Raw genomic sequence first — 18,412 nt, 5'->3', positions numbered from 1 at the left:
CGACCTCGTCAAAGGCATCGCTACCGAGTTTCATGGTCATTATACGCCTACAAGGCGCGAGCCGTGTCCCTTATCTTAATTCTTCCCAGAAACTTCCATCCTTATCTTCCCAGCGCAATGACATTCGTTAACCGCTGCCACTCACTCTCTGCACGCCGATCGTTTGGGAATTTACGTTATTATTATTGGCCCGTAAAAACAAAGTGAGAGGAAAACGTTGGAATCGGAGAGCTCGCGCTCGCGAGCGGCAACACTTTACGCGCGCCGTATCGGGCAGTTGCCTCGCGATTTACAAGCCTTAATGGGAGAGTTATCGTTGTCGTCGTTAAATGTACATTTTATACGGAGCTTTTTTCGCCGCGTGCGTCCGGTCCTCAATAAAAACGCTCGTAAACGAAACTGTCCCCCATCTTCGATAACTCAACCGACCGCGTCAGCGTCGCGCGCGAATTTCTTATTTCAAGTCAAAGCACCTTTTCGCGAAATGTTACCGGGACCATATAGATAGCGACAGAGTAGTATCGTTCGAGGAAACCACGAAAACCTTATCCGACCGAACGAAAATCGGGAATCGACAAACCAGAAACAACTAAAAATCCGCCACGACTACGACTAGGTTTCTTCGCTTAAGTAACGAAGCGTGATCGGCGAATCTTCCACCATGACGAAAATTTGGGGGTTCGAAGGGGTTGCGGAGGAATGGCCGAGCCCCATGGTATCTATGAGCACGAAATAAAACGAGTCGGATCTGCATAATTCATGGGGGAAAAAGGGGTTTGCGTTTGGGGTTAGCCGCCGCCGCCGCCGCTCCGTTCGTCCTTCGGCGAGGCGTTTGTAACATATAGATAGAACGGTTCGTGCGGATCGATCCGGTCGGCGCACCACGACAGGCCACGCCTGCGCGGTTAGTGCGTCACGGGATTGGTCGAACCGCGCGGTATAAGGCGTAGCCTGTCGGAGGGACCACCTAGGCCACCGCACGTCTTCGTACGACTCGAAGAGCGGGTGGCGCGGAGGAGGTGAACGACAGCGCAGTCGACTATCTGCTCCGGCACGGAGTCGCTCGTACACCTTTTCCTCTCGCTACTCGTTCGTGTCTCCGCCGCAAGGACCGGCGTCCTTAAGCGACGCGACGCGCGAGGAACATCGTCATTTTTTTTTCAAGAACCAACGGGGTCAATTCTCGATTCGTTTCTCAGGTATCGAGTAGTTGGACTTGAAACGCAAAGCTAGTGATATAGGAGGAAGACGGAGGAGCAAATGGAAAGGGAGCGAAGAAGAACTTTCGATTAAAATCGCAAGAAAATTCATCGTTTGGAAAGTTTTGAGGCAGAATGCGGTAAAAGAAAATAGCAACCGCGACAGAGAAGCCTTCGAAGGCTTCAGGCCGCCGCAGCGATGCTGTTGCCGGCTGATATGCTGTCGGCCCAATCCAAGATGGTGTACCAAATCAACAAGTACTTCGGAGAACGCGTGATGACTAGAAAGAGTCAGGTGATGAAGACGATTCAAGAAGTGTGTCGCGTGGTTCAAGACGTTCTGAAGGAAGTCGAGGTACAGGAGCCGAGGTTCATCTCCTCTTTGACCGACTACAATGGTCGCTTCGACGGTCTGGACGTGATATCTCCGACGGAATTCGAGATCGTGATCTACCTAAATCAAATGGGGGTACTGAATTTCGTAGACGATGGAACATTGCCGGGATGCGCGGTGTTGAAGCTCAGCGACGGTCGAAAGCGATCCATGTCCCTCTGGGTGGAGTTCATCACCGCGTCCGGCTACCTGTCCGCCCGGAAAATCCGTTCGAGATTTCAAACTCTGGTAGCACAGGCTTGTGATAAGTGTGCCTACAGGGACTCGGTAAAAATGATAGCAGATACAACAGAAGTGAAACTTCGAATCAGAGAGCGGTACGTGGTACAAATTACGCCAGCGTTCAAATGCGCTGGTCTGTGGCCCAGGTCAGCTTCTCACTGGCCCATCGCACATATACCTTGGCCACATCCTAATATCGTGGCTGAAGTGAAGACAGAAGGCTTCGACATGTTGTCGAAGGAGTGCATTGGTTTGCAAGGGAAACAGTCCGCTATGGAGGGCGACGCCTGGGCGTTATCGTTCATAGACGCGGAGAATCGTTTGCTTCAGGGTGGCAGTAGAAAGCGTTGTTTAAGCATTTTGAAAACTCTCAGGGACAGACATCTCGATCTACCTGGGAACCCGGTTACCAGCTATCATATGAAAACATTATTATTGTACGAGTGCGAGAAACATCCGCACGAAGCAGAATGGGACGAAACGTGCATAGCAGATCGAATTAATGGCATTCTTTTGCAACTGATCTCCTGTCTGCAGTGTCGCAGATGCCCACATTATTTTTTGCCAAACTTGGATCTATTTAAGGGCAAGTCGCCTAGTGGTTTAGAGAACGCGGCGAAGCAAGTGTGGAGACTCACCAGGGAACTATTAACGAATAGTCGAGCTCTGGAAAAGCTGTAGCGAAGAAAAATTCTGATGTGTATGGATCACCAAGAGCGAGGGAGTATTTGCTATTTCGAGCTCTATGAATTAATCAAAGGAGCGATCGAATGAAACGCTGAGATCAAAGAAGATCGTTTTCCATTCAGCGATCTTATATATTGGAAACGCGAGTTGAAATGGAAACCTAAACTTCTGGACACCGCCGGAAGAATTTTCAAGAAGCTGCTCGGCCATTATAGAGAGTTTGAATCTCGTTTGCAAGTTGCGCTGTGTGTGCTCGAAAGAGAAAATACGCGTGTGTGATTTTGTGATTCACGAAGCCCGAGGACGATCGAACCAGTGCCATAAATACGCCGACGTCGAGAGTCTCCGTTTTAGTTTCGAGTCGCCGCGCCGACGGCAGCTATGTTGAATTACGATACTCGAACGATACCTAACTCTTAACCGGTGTTACTCGATTTGTTGCTCCATTCCGTTGTTATATCGTTTCGTTTTAATTAAAATATGTTAAAGGCACCGTCGAACATTCGAGGAAGACACAAGTGATTCGACGTAAATCTAAAATTATTTATGATTATAAATGAAGTTACGAATGAAAAATTACGGCAGAGTCATCGGTTACGGGTTATGCTTAATTTCCTTCTCTGATCGAACTGTCCCTTTTCTCCTGTCATTATGTACATACTATTTGAAAGATATTTATTGAAAGTGTACACGAGGTATGTGAAATACAATGCTATTTATATGGAACCGTATCCAAAGTCGTCATTTTCGTCTGTCAAGAGCAGAACACCCACTCCTTACCTACTCGAAATTTACACGAGAATCGAACTTGCGTAAATATTCTTTGGACGTATCATTAAATGGTTCGCGTACGTTAATGTCGTTGGTTAGCTCTCGTAAATTTTGTTTTCGCGCTTTTTCACCGCCGGAGAAACGGAACTTAAAATTAAATAGAATCTCTCGTCGTTCGATTCAGCTGCTGTTCAGTGGATATTTCGATAAAGTATTCAGGCAAGTGTATTTTTTTGTTGTGTTTAGTCTTCGCTTTAAACAGATTGCTGTCGCCACAGCAATCTTCCATTTGTCTTTACTATATAAAATTGAATAGAAATAAAGTTTGCAGTGAGAGAAAAGAAGCTTCTAGTCGTGATGATATGGATTATAAACGTGAGTTACTACTTCTCACGTTATTGCCAGTGTCGTATTATTGTTCTTGTTTTTTCCTGCCCGGTTTAGTTTGCTGATAGGCAAATTGCACCTTAACAGGACGGGGGACTCATTCGTTATTTATATAACCGGGTTATACTAGTTTCTGAACTTATACACAGTTAACCATGTTTGTCATCAGGCACGAAAACTACACTTGTTACATGTAATTTTTATTAGTTCTGTGAATAACGAATTTTGTTCTGTGAAAGAAATGTTGCATTGAAATTCTTTGGGGATTATGTAACGTCCCAGCTATGGTTCTTGATAAATTTTAAAAGCTACATTAAGATGAAGAGGAAAAATGGAACTTAAGCTAATACTAAAATTTGAAACTCCATAGAAAAGTACCATATTTTAATTGTTACAGAGTGCCTAATATTCGAACTGAGAGATTCAATTAAGTGATATGTTTCACCGATTTAATATCTTGAAAGTATTCTTTTGTATCGTGAAATCTGAAATTCTCACAAAATACATTCTTCTGTACGAGTAGAGAATATGTTAAACTATGTAAAAATTTTCACTATGAAATTTTTACATTATCACTCACGATAAAACTAGAAATAAAACTAACTATTCGAATAGTCTTGCATATGACACATATGCAATGTACATACATATATATATATATATGCATAATAAGCAAAAATGATGAAAACGAACGAAAAAAATGTTATCTATTAGCCAATTACCGTTCTGTTATTTTACATTATGTTTTTCCTAATTTTCGTTCGTGTCAATTACAAGAAGATATAGGGATGAGTATGCAACGACACTTTAAATACAACCTGTTCGTTAGCTTAGTAATCGTCGGATTAGCAAAAATTAGGATCGTAGAATGTACGAAGCGGATGTACGCGTGTAATCGATTTGCGGATGCGAACGTCCGCGTGAGTGATGTGAAGCAGCGGAAAACTGGCAACAATTCAAACAAAAATCGCTAATATCCGTGTTTACAGTGCGTGCATCAAGAAAATTTCAAATAGTCGTTTGTTACGCGTTTAATTTATACGTTCGCAAAATCCACCATAAGCTGTAAGCGTCCGTAAGTGTAAACGTCCAATGAAATCATATCGGTTATCGATCAAGAAATAGTCACAGTCATAGTATATTAATTAATATTTCTGTCTAATATGCAAACAGACCTGATTAATCATGGCTCGCGACTGTTACATAAGTGTTCGCCGAGTTCCGAATAAAATAAGTAAAATTAGAGCAAAACCGCGTCCATGTTTTGAAATTATCGTTGTATTTAGTCAAGTTACTCGTTGATTCGTTTCCATATTATTTTCGAGTTGTTTATAAAAATCTAAACGTGACCACTACTTGTTAAGAATGGGAAATTGCTTTAATTTGTTCTAATCTTATATTAAATTAGTTTCATAGTGGATGCTTAGGGTAATTAGAAGAGAATTAAGTGATTTTTTCGTTGAAAACCATTTTTCACGTTGGAAGTGCATGGTTTGAATATTACGTCGCACTTTCTTAATTACCAATTTATAATATCATAAACATTTTTTAGGTATATTATATGCTACTAGTAGACTTTTATGCGTTTTAGAATGCGAACTAGACAGTTTCTCTTTAACATTCTATTTTCCGAAAGAAATTTTTTTCTTGTACAAATATAGAAATAGAAAATATTTATCGCGTGTTAGATTTTCATGAAAAATTCGCGTGTCGTTGGTCTTTAGTTCAACGCTAATCTCGCGATCGGTGGCATTCTAGTCAACTAACGAACGAATAGAACGCGATTGTTCGAAGAATAAGCAACCATGCGACGATTTCGTCAATCTCTAAGCATGAAACGAGAAGAAAATGATGAAATAGAAATGGAAAATACATAATTTAAATTAAGGACGAAAACAAGCGACGCACGCGACAATATTAACAAGCTCCTTTGCCAAATTTACAATTTCGTAGCGTGAACATTATCGCCGGTCCGTGGTTGCGTTCGTGGATTAAATATTAAGCAGTCATGCGTGCGACAAATTACCACGGTGAATAAATTTACATATTTATCTAGTTAATACCACGACTTTCAGTAGAAGGAAAACAAAAGTTGACTGGTAAGTTCGTCGAAAAAGCCTTCAGTGAACAACGAAGAAACTCTATAAGCATACCACAATTCGAGTGCAATTTTATTAATAAATCTTTTCCGATCTAAAAAAAAAAAAAAATACGTTAGATCACCGTTAAGGAATTTTTCCATTTTCCCCCGAAAGAAAAAAGAAATGTATTTTCTGAACTCATGTTATGTCTGGATTGTGCAGAATTATTGAATGCAGATGCAGAATACAAAATTATTTTGGTTTTTGAAATTCAATGTATGCAAGATTCAGTTTATCGAGCGGGAAATAGTATTGACACGATGATTCAAATCGTATACCTATTGAAATTCAAATTGTTCAAATTATTCCAAATTAACTCAAATCTAATTCATCAGAAGATGTTATCGTATTTTTCGAATCCTCTCAAGATCGTAGATATTTCTTTCGTAAGAAGTTATATGTATATATTCTTCTCCATCGTATCTCGTGAAGAATGTTAAGATGTATTTGACTATTTTTACGTCCCAACAAATGATTTAAAAATAAAGTGACCCAGGCCAAATAACGTTTTCTACCGCATCCCAATCGTATTAATACTTTCTTTCTTTTAATATAATATAATATAATCTTTTATCCCTTCTCTACGATCGAGTGCCTTCAAGTACCTCCTACGTACCTCCCCCACAAGACTCCAGAACACGCGTCCTCCTTTTCGAAGCCAGTTTCTCGCGGTGAGTAAAGCACATTACGAAATTCGGCGTACTCGCCAAGAAGGAAGCGGGGAAAAAATTATGGCCGCGAAGCCGTCGAAATTATCAAAGTGGCGAGAATCGCGGAGGAACGATGAGGTCCCCACGTAAAAAGGAAAAGAAAAAAAAAACAGAAAAAATGAAAGAAAAAGTAAAAGGAAAGGAAGAGGAAAGATCCAGACACGGTATGCTAATGAAGCCAGCCGTTTTCCTTGTTTTTGCCGCGATGTTCTTTGCGAAGCCCGCAACAGATTCGACGCGTCGAGCCGCCTCTCACGGTCCACGATGGGCGATCTCGAGATCGATCTTAGCCGTGGACCCCCGTGAAAACACTGTCTCAAGATCCGCGGAAACGGGTTTCTTGATTGGCGGTATCGATCCTTAAAGATAATCGAAGAGAAACTGAGACAAGACAACATGTGGTGGATGAACGTCTGCTTCTTTTCTTGGGATGGACGTTCACGAGTCATCCTCTTTATTTCTCTCTCGTTCGCTCGAAGAATTTTCGAAACGAAAAGAGACTACAATTAAAAGCAAATTTGAATTACGAAAGCTTACACGAATGTCACAATATTAGAATCGAACGATGTTTTACGGTATTAATTCATCTTAATTCTTTGGAATTTGAGTTGCATTCTACATGTTATATCTTAGTTTAAGTGGTGCGAACTGGTTCGTGTATAGTAAACTACTTTCAAAAGCTGTTTGTAGTTGTACGCGCAGTAATGTTCTCCTTTTCCTTATCTAGGTATAGAATACCGTGTTCTAATATCCTACCTAATTTTTATCTAGGCGAAACACTTCGATACTCAGGAAATCGTTAACAAATTCTGCAGTGGCGATTATTTACTGACAATCTATTTGTCTACCTGTTTTTTTTTTTATCAATGTTGATAAAGTCCAAGCAATCATGACACTAAAAATAGGAGTCGTCCATTTTTAACAACGTGCGATTTAAACGTTATATGCATGTGTATCTATGTTCTTAGTTTTCTTGTTATTATTGTATGCATTTATTTTAACCTTTTATTATTACAGTTTTAACGAGCCATCCGTTTCAGCTAGTTATTAATTCTTATCTTTCCCATCAAAATTGAAAATTATAATATACTGTAATTTACTTGTTTTACAAACAAGGAAACATCCAGTTACAGAGGGTTAAGGGAAAGTAGGGATAAAAAGAAGTTAATAAGAGATTTTTTTGCTGATCATCGGCTAATTACATACTTGGCCATTTTGTAATCTTAGGTAAATTGCAAATAAGCTCGCCATATATAACTAGAATGCCAATTGCAGGAACACGAACAGTATATGTTGGCAATAATTTATCCATCCATTTTCTCTGCGCAAATCGAGGATACGCATTAGCGCTATCATGATCGTTTCCACCAAATCGCACTCCACTAAACTTTTATTTATCTACATTGGAAGGAACTAGTCGATAATACCTGCGCATTCAAGGAAAAACATGCAACTCGATATTTTCTTACTTAAAACGTTCTGCTTAATATTCTTTTACTTTTCAAGTAATGTTGAAATATTTCAAGTTACTCTTCCTTTTAGTTTATAAGGAAAGCCACAATTATACAAGCTGTTACGAGATAATTACTGAATATTCTAAACTAATCGAAGGAAAACGAGAAAGTGGGAAATCGTTAGTTTCTTTTTTTTTCACTTCTGAGATGGTAGATAGGACATCTTAACTAAGAGCAAGATTATAATACAGGTTTTCAAAGTCAACGGAACAGAAAAAAATGAACGAAACAACTCGCGAACGCGAGGAAACTCTATCCAGGAAATATCTTTTAAATGTAAAAGAGAAAAGAGACAGAAGAGAATATATACGGGACACAAAGAAGAAGCAGAGCACAGAGGAACAGAAAACGCAAGAAGAAGAGCGTAGGCAGAGAGGCCGCGGTCGCGGCTCGTCCTCCGGTTCTTCGCGGCTGGTCCACACGGCTGCCGAGACCTCCACCGCTATAAAACGCTCAGATAAAGCCGCGATGTTTATATGCGTGGATCGCAGCGAGAGGAGTGCCGTGTAGAAGGAAAGATATACCTGCCCGCGTGCGGCCGCCGACCAAATAATAAGACAAAAGCCGGGGGTGGACGACGCGGAGGAACAAGTAAAGGGCCAGGACTCGCGAATCCAGGGACCGACCGACAAGGACGGAGGAACGAACAAGGAGGGAAGGAAGCCAAGAGAAGAAAGCGGTGTTCGATATTATTCGAATAAATTTTCGTTTGAACGAAGAACAGAATTTTATAAAATAAGATATCCATTATTTGTTCATTCAATTTCTTATTTATTTGATGGTTGTTTTTTTCATTCAATGTAATTATTTTTCGATTCATTTCGGAGAGAATGTTTGGATTCGTCGCTAACGCTAAAAAATGCTTTTCTCTGACGTACTAATCAGTGTTTTACTTTACGAAGTAGGAAATTATAAAAACAAACGAGGATAGAGCTAACATTGAGAAATTTTGAGAAAGTCAAAACACGCGTCCAACATAGGGGAGTATCGAAGACAGCAAACTGATCGAAAGGGTACGACGGGTGCGCGAACAGAAAAGAAGATAACCAGACAGGAATGCACGGATGAATACGCCACATTGCAGAGGCTGTAGGTAGAGCTATGCTTATCTTAGAGGCTCTGGCTCTCATTAAACTGCCTCTCTCCGCTTCATCGACAGCTTCGATCGATCGTACGGATCGCAGCCAACCTGCCATGTACGTCAATCTTCGTGCATATGTGCTGACGTTCGTTGACGAGTGTGTGTGGGCGTAAAAAGAAGATCGACAGGCTGATCATTCAAAGGACATGCGTCAGTTTCGTTATCGTACTTAAAATTTTGTTAACCCTCAATTGGATCGCAAGGCGCCGATAAGAATTTAGGTTAAATTATATACTTAGTTGTTTTACGCGATAAAAGTCACCATAATATTTATCGCTAACTATTGTAAAATGTAGGACACAGATTAAAATTAGGTATCCTATACTTAAAACTTTTTACCTCTGCAAATAAACCATCAGAACAAAAATCTACTTCGTCAACATACTATATCGATGATTATAGAAAAAGCGAAAGGCACTTTCCGAAAAGCGGTCCAACGTTCCGAGATCAAAATGATCGTAGACTTATAAATTATCATGAACTTTTAAATTTCAACATTTTCGACCATAGTAACCGCAGCAACAAATGGCATTCGATCGACGAAACGGCAGATTCCGTGAAAAGGGATCCAGAAAATATTTTTCAGATCGGTGGCATAATTATTTCAACGGGACCCGTCCATTCATTTCATTGTCCAACATGTCGCATCCTCGACATCCCCGAGTTTTATTGGCGGTCCCGGGAACGCGGTCGTGCTCCCTCGCGCGCTCGCACACACGTTTCACCCCTTTTCGGCCCTGCCGGCCAAAGAGGAGAAAAAGAGAAGAGACAAGGGCCTTACCTACCGATCGGTAACGCGATACCCCACGAACGATTCCTTTTTCTCCTGTGATGCACGCGCGTAAGACCGAGCAGCGACACGCTGAGACCGCTCGAGCCTTCGAGCCGGCAAAACGAGATTGTAAAAATAACGCGGGTGTCCCCGCTCGCACCCCCGTTCCCATGTCGCGGCTTCAAATCATGTCGAAAACAGGGGGAAAATATAGGCTTTGAAATTCGAAACTTTTTTAGAGTGCACTGTTTCAGAGGGGGAATATAAGTACGATGGGGCGGATGCAGGATTGCAGATGAATCAGGTTTTGCAGGTTCTATATTGCGCGTTGATAAATATTCGCTAATTTTTGGGAATTTTTGTTTGCAAATACGTTTACCATACGGATCGATGTCTATATATTGATTGTTGTTAGACTGCGGATATTTATGCCATAAAATTCGGTGTTTATAAAGTTAATTAAAGAAATGGTGTGAAGACAGACGTAACATGTGCTATTCATATTTTTACACGTTCTAGTGATTCGTATTAGAATGCTGGCGTTTTAATAAGGAATATGATAGTTCTACTTGAAAATTCAAAGATGCTCGATGAATTAACTTGCCTGATCGTGCGCATGAAATCGTATTTTGTATTTCCTAGATCGTTTCATTAGCTATTCCATAGAATTATATGCATAGCGTATAGCGACTCCGTGTGATTTTAAACGAAAATGGTTGAACTCAAAGTTAAGGAGACAGAATTTATGCAGTTCTTAATCTTGTGCAGTCTGGTGGTTTCGTTCCAACTGAGTATAAAAGGCGGCCGTCTAAGCTGATTGGCTGTTGGAAATAGAGGGATAGTACTTTTATGTAGGCTAATTAGTAAGATGGAGGATACTTGGAGTGAAAAGATTAATCACAGCGTAGTGTGACATAAAGCTGCGAGTGAAAGAAAAAATTACGAGCCAATAGATAGATAGAATTTTTACATACAGAAGGATAATCACGCAAAAAGCTGATTTGTTATTGAAATTCATGAAGCTGAACAAATTCCGGGAACGCAATTGAAAAACGTGCATATCCGTGTTTTGTAAGAAGTGTCTGGCCGTTTTACTATGAAAGACAGCCATTGCAACATGCAACCATGTCAACTGTATATTCAATAGAATAAATGTACCTATTCGTATACGTTGTAGCGTAATTTATTTCTTTTCAATGCAAATGCAGGCTGGTTTTGATTCTTATTCATTTATTACGTTAGTTAAGCGGCGTAGTAAATGTATCTTCTCAACGTAAGTTATTGAAATAGTTTTATTCTGAGAATGTTTTCGAATATGCACTATACAAATACTGGACCCTACTTGATATTTACGTACTTACATGTACTTCTAAGATAGCGAGATTTTAATAGCAATCGATATTAATATTAGCCAGCTTCTTTGGTACTAGATGTTTGAAAGAATCGACGTCACGGTAGCGTAGCTGGTTCTGATAAAACTGGAATGTCGAAATAAATACTGTCATCGTGGCTCTCGTAGAAACCACTTTTCTTCAATGGTAATATAGAGATATAGATATCATCAACGAATTACCATCTAAACAAGAATTTCTGTTACTTGTTTTAACACTAAGCTACATAATGGGCACTAAAAACTTTGAACGTTATATAATAATTTAAAGCGAAAACTATAAATTGGTTTTCATCGTAATAGTTTGAAACTTACACTGTCACAAAAAACAAAAAAAAAAAAAAACAAATTTAGCTTTTAATACACTGTTGGCCGACTATTTTATGCAAAAACTAACAATTTATGTTGCTGAATGTCGTTAATTGCCAGATGGGAGGATAAGCAGGAGTAGTAGTAGTAAATAATAAAAACTTCGCTTTATAAATTAATTTCTTTTTTCTCACCTTAAAAGAATAAAAGCTATAGAACATTCTGATCAATAACGGAAGGAGATCATTAAAACTCCCTCAAAATAGGAAAACATTTCTCTCAAGCGACACTTCCTTGGTCACATGTGCGCTTTCGCCAACATGTTAGCCGACCCACTACTCGAGACCACTTACCAGCGACATTATCCTACGAACCGTCACAGCTTTATGAGCAAAACCACTTAGTGTATCGCTGGCGCAAGAGGTTGGGGTCATCGCATGCGTATGAAACATTGATGAAGTCGAGGTCGGGGTGATACGCTGCGTCTTGGACTCATGAAAATATTGTGTCACGCGAAATCCTTCGAACCGGATCGACCACGAACTGTGGTCTCTGATCGAACAAAAAGCTGCTGCAGCAATATTAATAGCGACCTTCGTTGAGGGATCATTGTCACGCAATGTCTACTCTACGAGATCAACGAGATGCTCATCTCCTATCTAACGTTTTTACGTTTATTCCTCTACCAGTTCTAGCAGACACTCCGACAAAAAGATCTCGAAGAGAATTTCTATAATGCCATTGCGAATCTACGTTCTTATTGCCACGATATCTACGTTCAATTTATCTTCTTTGTACTTTGTAAAAATGGGATTTCCTAATAAGCGAATTGTGGATCTATATAGAATTTCATATTTTTATTAATATAACTAAAGACATGAAACCTATACAAAGACTTATTTCATCCGTTACATATTACAACAAGTACTTCAATTTTGAAGATTCTTTCTTATTTTTATAAACCACGCGCATCTTCTATATTTTTTCACGTTCAAAGTTCTTATAAATTCATAACAATCCGCAATCTATTAATAAGCATATTTCAAGTATCGCATACCCGCCGCCATATGTAAGTACATGCCTGATGTTTAAAAAAAGTCCTACTTTAATAGTCGCCACAGTCTCAGTTGCCACGCTGTTCAGAGTCGAAGGATTTATCTCAGATGTTTAATCGGTCGATATGAATACGACCGTAAATGGACTGACTAAACGTGTATCAATACTTAATAAGGTAACCAGTTAGGTAATCTTTCGTTTATGAAGTCCGTGAACGAGTTGTTATCACCTTAGCGAACGATCGAGTCGCGATTTGGGTATCGTTCAACAAGTCCAACAGGTCCATTCGACCGGTTAAATATACTGGAGCACAAAGTATCTACAATTAATGTTGTCCTTACGATACCAGCACCGGATAGTCCGCATCATTTCGACTTATTTGCAAGTTCCACCAAAAGCAATTCCCGAATGCTTTTCGACAATCTCGTCCGAGATAATCGGAAGATTCTTGGGTCTTTTAGTTTTTTGCCACGCACCGGCAGATGCGAAATTAACGGGCGACTTTTTAATAAGAAACGAGATGCACGAGAAAGGGAGGCTGGTTTTACGGCACAGATAACGACGGGCCGAGTGGGTGAGAAAAGTGTCACGGGCATCCGGTGATCTGGCTAATGTTCGGCTCCGCCGCTGAGCAGACGGCTCCCTTTGTTCTCGCCGCGTCTAAACACCGCTCCTTGCTGATGCGCTGCTCCTCCTACGCGTCCACTGTGAGACGTATTAGGCTGAATGCGTTGAAAACGCGCCCCGATAAATCACAGCACCGATCTTCCGGCCAGCGACGCTCGCTTCGCGTCGAGAGTGTAACTACCCTCTTAAATCGTCGACGTAGCGCGACTGAGAGCTTTTAAGTGACGGAAGCCTCGTATTCACACATTCATGTGTTATAAAAAAGAATAAAATAGGAGGGAAGAAGCTGTAAGTAGATACTTGTGAAAGAGTCTTTAATTAAAACTCGAACATATGCTGGGTGAAAATGTTCTATCTCAGTCTTCTGGACGACGAGAATTTTAATACTCGTATTGTGGAAAGAAACGTTTATCGATGGAGTTTCTTACGTAACTTTTAACATCTTTTACTAAAAATCTGGGATAATGTAGCTGATAAACATTACCTTTGCAAGTATAGGTTTCAATCCTACTTTTTTCTAAACTTTTGTAGGGGCAGAATGTGAGTTTATTTTAAAAGCTCCTAAAATCTAGAAAGTAAAGTATTGCAGACAAAGAGACGACAGAATGTAGATGAAGTGAAATTTTTTAATTAAAAATTGGTCGTGTGATCGCCGAAGAACGTTGGGAGGGGGTTGATTGAATAATTCAGCGGCAGAGAAAATAAAGACGAGAGTATAGGAGTTTCTTTTATGACGAGAAACACTTTTGGTTATTAAAGTTTCGCAGCGGGCCACGTGTCCGCATTACTTTTTGAACGCCATCTTGAGAGAAAGTTGGCTCGTGGGAGTTATATTTCACGGCGACGGATTGTGTGAATTGATATAAATGGTTGTTGCTCCCGTTAGCTGTTCGATCGATGAATTACGATGGTCTACAAGACTCGCTGTAATTTTATGATGGATAAGAAAAATCAATAACTTCTTCTATCGAAGAATAAATAGGAAAAGACAAGAAAATCCATATGACATCGGTGAATTACTTTCGTACACACAATTTCAATTCTTTACGTTGAAAGGGGTAAGTAAATTGAATCATCCTCCCAGCGACAACCTCTGTAACATCGTTACCAGAGAAAGGGGTAGCGGACGAGCTAAGTGCTGTCCAAATATAATTTGTCACCGATGAGACAAACAAACAGAAGCGATAATTCCTCGCTTGCTAAGCACAACTTTTGTTTTCAAAACTTATCACTCTTGCAATTCTCACTCTAATTATTCTCCCAAGAAATCATTTACCACAATCATTTACTCACAATCATTTACCACAAGTATATAAAAATCCACAGTCTAATAATCAACCCAATTGTATATGTATAATTATCCCAAAAGCTTCATAAACGATTCTCACAAAATATTTTCCTATTGTTCGTAAAAGATCTGTCTACGGCCGATTGTTTTGTATCAAAAACCAAGAACAGATTCATTTAGCGAAACCAACATCGATTCGTTTCACATGACACGTTTTTCGATTGTAAACCGGTCCGAGTTCGGCCGAAAATTCGATTAGTTCCGGAGGCGGCGCTAGCTACGTCCGAACGAGCGGAGATTTATGTGTCAAAAGTGCGAGGCTATGGGCGGGGGTGTCGCGTGGCAAGCGGCAATAAGGGAAAATCGGTAGTCATCTAGCTTTTCCCTGGGGAGTGCACGGATGAGCTTGTGGGAACAGTGACGGAAGGAGGACAGCGTAAAACAACGTTACGGGCATCGCTCTATTTCTGGCCGAGCCATCCTCGAAGAACAAGAGGGGCAGAGGGCCATCAGGATTGATGCGTCCTTTTGCTTGAATTATTACCGAGTCCTGCCATTCCTTCCCTCCTTTTTTTCCCACTCTCCACATCTTAACTTCATCGGTTTTCCTATTGCTCTTTTAGGCTGTTTTCACAAACAGCCCTTCAACTCGAGAAACATCCACAACGAAACTTTGCAGTCGTACTCGATCTTCCTTAATTCTCACGAATCGTCGTCTATATTGGTTATTTACAGTCGTAACTTCGTGGCCACGACCATAAAGCTACTTTATCCGGAGCTCATTTCTGCGAGTGGATTTAAGCGAACGCACGATAGCTTTCTCGTAGTCTAATTTGGCACGTCATCCACCGTTTTAGGATAAACAATGTGATTTACTCACCGACATCGACTGAACTACCGACCTTGCTCGTGATCGTGGCAAATTGTTGCAAGAAACTGAAAGTTCGTCGATTACTCACCTGAAATCAAAATAAGAACAAAGAGGGTTAAACTGGGTGAAGAGGATTTCGCGACAGGGAAGTGTATGAAGAATTGAAAAGAATGCGACTATGCTGGGTTTATTTGTGTATCGTTAGTGATAAAGAGGCAGCGTTAATGCTATCGCTGAAGTAGTTTTCCACTACATGAACTTATCAAACTATAATGCATGAACTTATGAAAATGATACAAATCGAATCAGTACTTTGAGCGTTTTAGGTGTCCTAAAAAAATTGGTTCGTGTCGTTATTGTTACACGACGTAGATTTAATATAAGATAATAATCTCATTAATTTGCTTGTATCAAAATATTTCAATTCCAACTTATTTCCCCGAATCCCAAACCTAACAGAATAAAAACCACCACAACGATCTCAAAAGCAGTCTCAAAAATAACAGATTGCATAAATACGAGTAGTTATCGTGCATATAAATAAACATATACATGGAGGATTATTAATGACGCGTATCGGTAATATACCTGCGATTACGTTAATATAGGTGAATGCATTTCCGTGTCGCATTAGCAAATTCGAGTCGCGTATCAGACCGGCGTTAACAACTTTCGTCCGTTTCTTTTTCATAGGAACCGCTCGCGCGTCGTAGCGTTATCTCATCGATTCCGCTGGTTAAACTGGTAAAAATAAACTTTATGGTCGCGACAACGGGTGACAAGCGAGCAGAAAGAGAGAGAAAGAGGGCGAGAGAAGCCGAAGCAAGGTATTCGTTGGTCGTCGAGACACGACGTGGCGACGTGAATGCTAAATAGATCGTAGTGCAGTCGTTGTACGTCTAAAGTGCCCGGTTTATGGACGTTTCTCGGAAAAAATAGCAGTCACAGCGCAACGCAGCGAGGTGACCGGTAGTCGCTCACGCGCGAAATGACGTTAACAAGTTGATTCTCCGGTGTAATAACTTACTACGTTTTAGGCATTCGATTTTTCAAACGTTCTCGCCCTCGTGTAGATTGTCTCTCGCCGGTTTCGTGCTAGTCCTTTCACTTCGCCAAGCCACCGGGTGCTTTATAGCCCCGCGTCCCTTTTCATTTGCCTCTCCTCCTCTTCAACGAGAACCTAACTCCGCGTGATTCGCGTTTTTCTTAGCGTCTCAAATGCTACCTCGCACGAAACCTTCCTTGCTTCTCGGCGTTGCTCGCGGCGCCCGTTTACCTCTGTGTCGGATCAATTGCGGAACAGCCAAACGATTTACGAATAATATCCCGTTGTCACGAATTCACGAGGGAGAATATCCTCTGTGGAAATAGAAAAGACTACAATGTCGCTGTCGCGGATATCAATCCTGGGTAAATACTTTTTGAGCTATGGTCGAACGACAATAACGATTTACGAGCTATAATAAAATAGATATAAGATTTCAAGTCATAAATTAATTTAAAGAATTCTTGGAAACAGAAGTTCATGTCCAAGATAATTATGTAAATAACGACACAACAAATTTTTACAGCGACAATCTAAAAATGCCAATAACCGTGTTTCGATATCTTAATATTCATGCAAACGCCTCTCATAATCCCGAGCAATGAAAATGTAGCAACATTAATAAATGCGAATTTTGAAATTCAATTGTCGCCAATACTATGACCAGTTTGTCAGCGAGAAAGTTTGCGAAAAAGGAAGAAACAGGAAAAGGAAGAAAAAGGGAATATTTTTCGGTGGTATCTCGAACGTACATCGACGAACTGCCAACAATTAATCCGGACGGACAACGGCGTGGAACGGGACCGTAACTCTATATCGTAGAGGACCCCCCTAAGTTCGAGCTTAAAGATGAAGCCAACAAGAAAGGGTGGTGGAGAGAGGACGACTAGGTTCTGATCTCGTATCGTATTTCGTGTTATTCAAATGCCAACAATGCCATTAAAGGATTTCACTGGTAATCCCTTGGCCGCAGTTGGCGGGAGCACCCGATGGTGCACGATGGCGAAAACACCCAGAGGCACAAAGAGTCGGTCGTTCCTGTACACCAGAGCAGAAACGGACGCAAACAGCCCGCAGGACAATACAACCGGGTTCTATCTGTGCTCTTTGTTCTTTCCGATCAGCTACTGCCAGCCACCCAACGTTGCTTCCACTTCCCATCCACCAGGAAGCGGACGACCTTTGCACTGCCACATGTTTTTCATGCAAACAGGAAGTTCACTGATATCCTTTGTGGGTTGTAAGTCTATTCACGATGATGTAATAAGGTAATACAACAGATTCTGCATAATTATCTTTTTTACGATGTCATTGCAAATATGAGATAGATTTTTTTATTCGCTTCAGAAGGAGGGGAACGTCGTTTTTGTTGTTTTGCGAAAGATTTGTTATTTATAACGGATAGGTGACACGACAGATTTTTATGACACTCACATAGATGACACTCTGTGGTAAAAATTAAGTGGTAAAATAAGTTAGTAAAATATTTCGAACTTTATGTCAGATGTACTCTGATAATGGACGACGATTTGTTCAGTACAATAGAGATGGCTACATATTTTCTGCGTGTCAATTGAAGCTTGTTTTTGGGAACACTCGAGTTACACCATAGGGGAGAAGGCAAGTGACGTTTTATTTGAGAACGAATGTTGATGGTTTTGTAGGAGTCTCTAAAACGAAGAGGAAATCGGGATCAGATGGGGATGAAGTCATCACCGGTGGAGCGAAACAGCAGCCCCAGCAGGGCCGTTGGTTCGGAAACAATCACATTATACTTTGTATATCGAGCTCTCTGTCTATCCCTTCCACGATACCACCCTTGTTTTGGGGTGGGCCAACGTAATGTAATGATTCTTTATTCCTTTAAGCTGGAAGGACTAATGACTGC

General features: G+C 40.6%; 2 protein-coding genes across 21 annotated transcripts in view; one reads left to right on the top strand and one right to left on the bottom strand.

Annotated features, from left to right (window-relative positions):
* Window positions 1–18,412, bottom strand: part of LOC117238402 (neurobeachin) — a 413,842-nt gene that overhangs the window by 35,362 nt on the left and 360,068 nt on the right. The gene's annotated exons all lie outside the window — the stretch shown is intronic.
* On the top strand, window positions 967–3,233 carry LOC117239285 (protein mab-21). The gene has a single exon (XM_033504799.1). It carries the CDS (start codon window positions 1,399–1,401, stop codon window positions 2,494–2,496), a length of 1,098 nt encoding a protein of 365 aa, XP_033360690.1. The 5' UTR covers window positions 967–1,398; the 3' UTR covers window positions 2,497–3,233.

The sequence above is a fragment of the Bombus vosnesenskii genome, unplaced genomic scaffold (genome assembly GCF_011952255.1).
Source record: "Bombus vosnesenskii isolate JDL3184/JDL3185 unplaced genomic scaffold, Bvos_JDL3184-5_v1.1 scf7180000013262, whole genome shotgun sequence".
Taxonomy (NCBI): domain Eukaryota; kingdom Metazoa; phylum Arthropoda; class Insecta; order Hymenoptera; family Apidae; genus Bombus; species Bombus vosnesenskii.
This window is presented reverse-complemented; position numbering and strand designations above follow the sequence as displayed.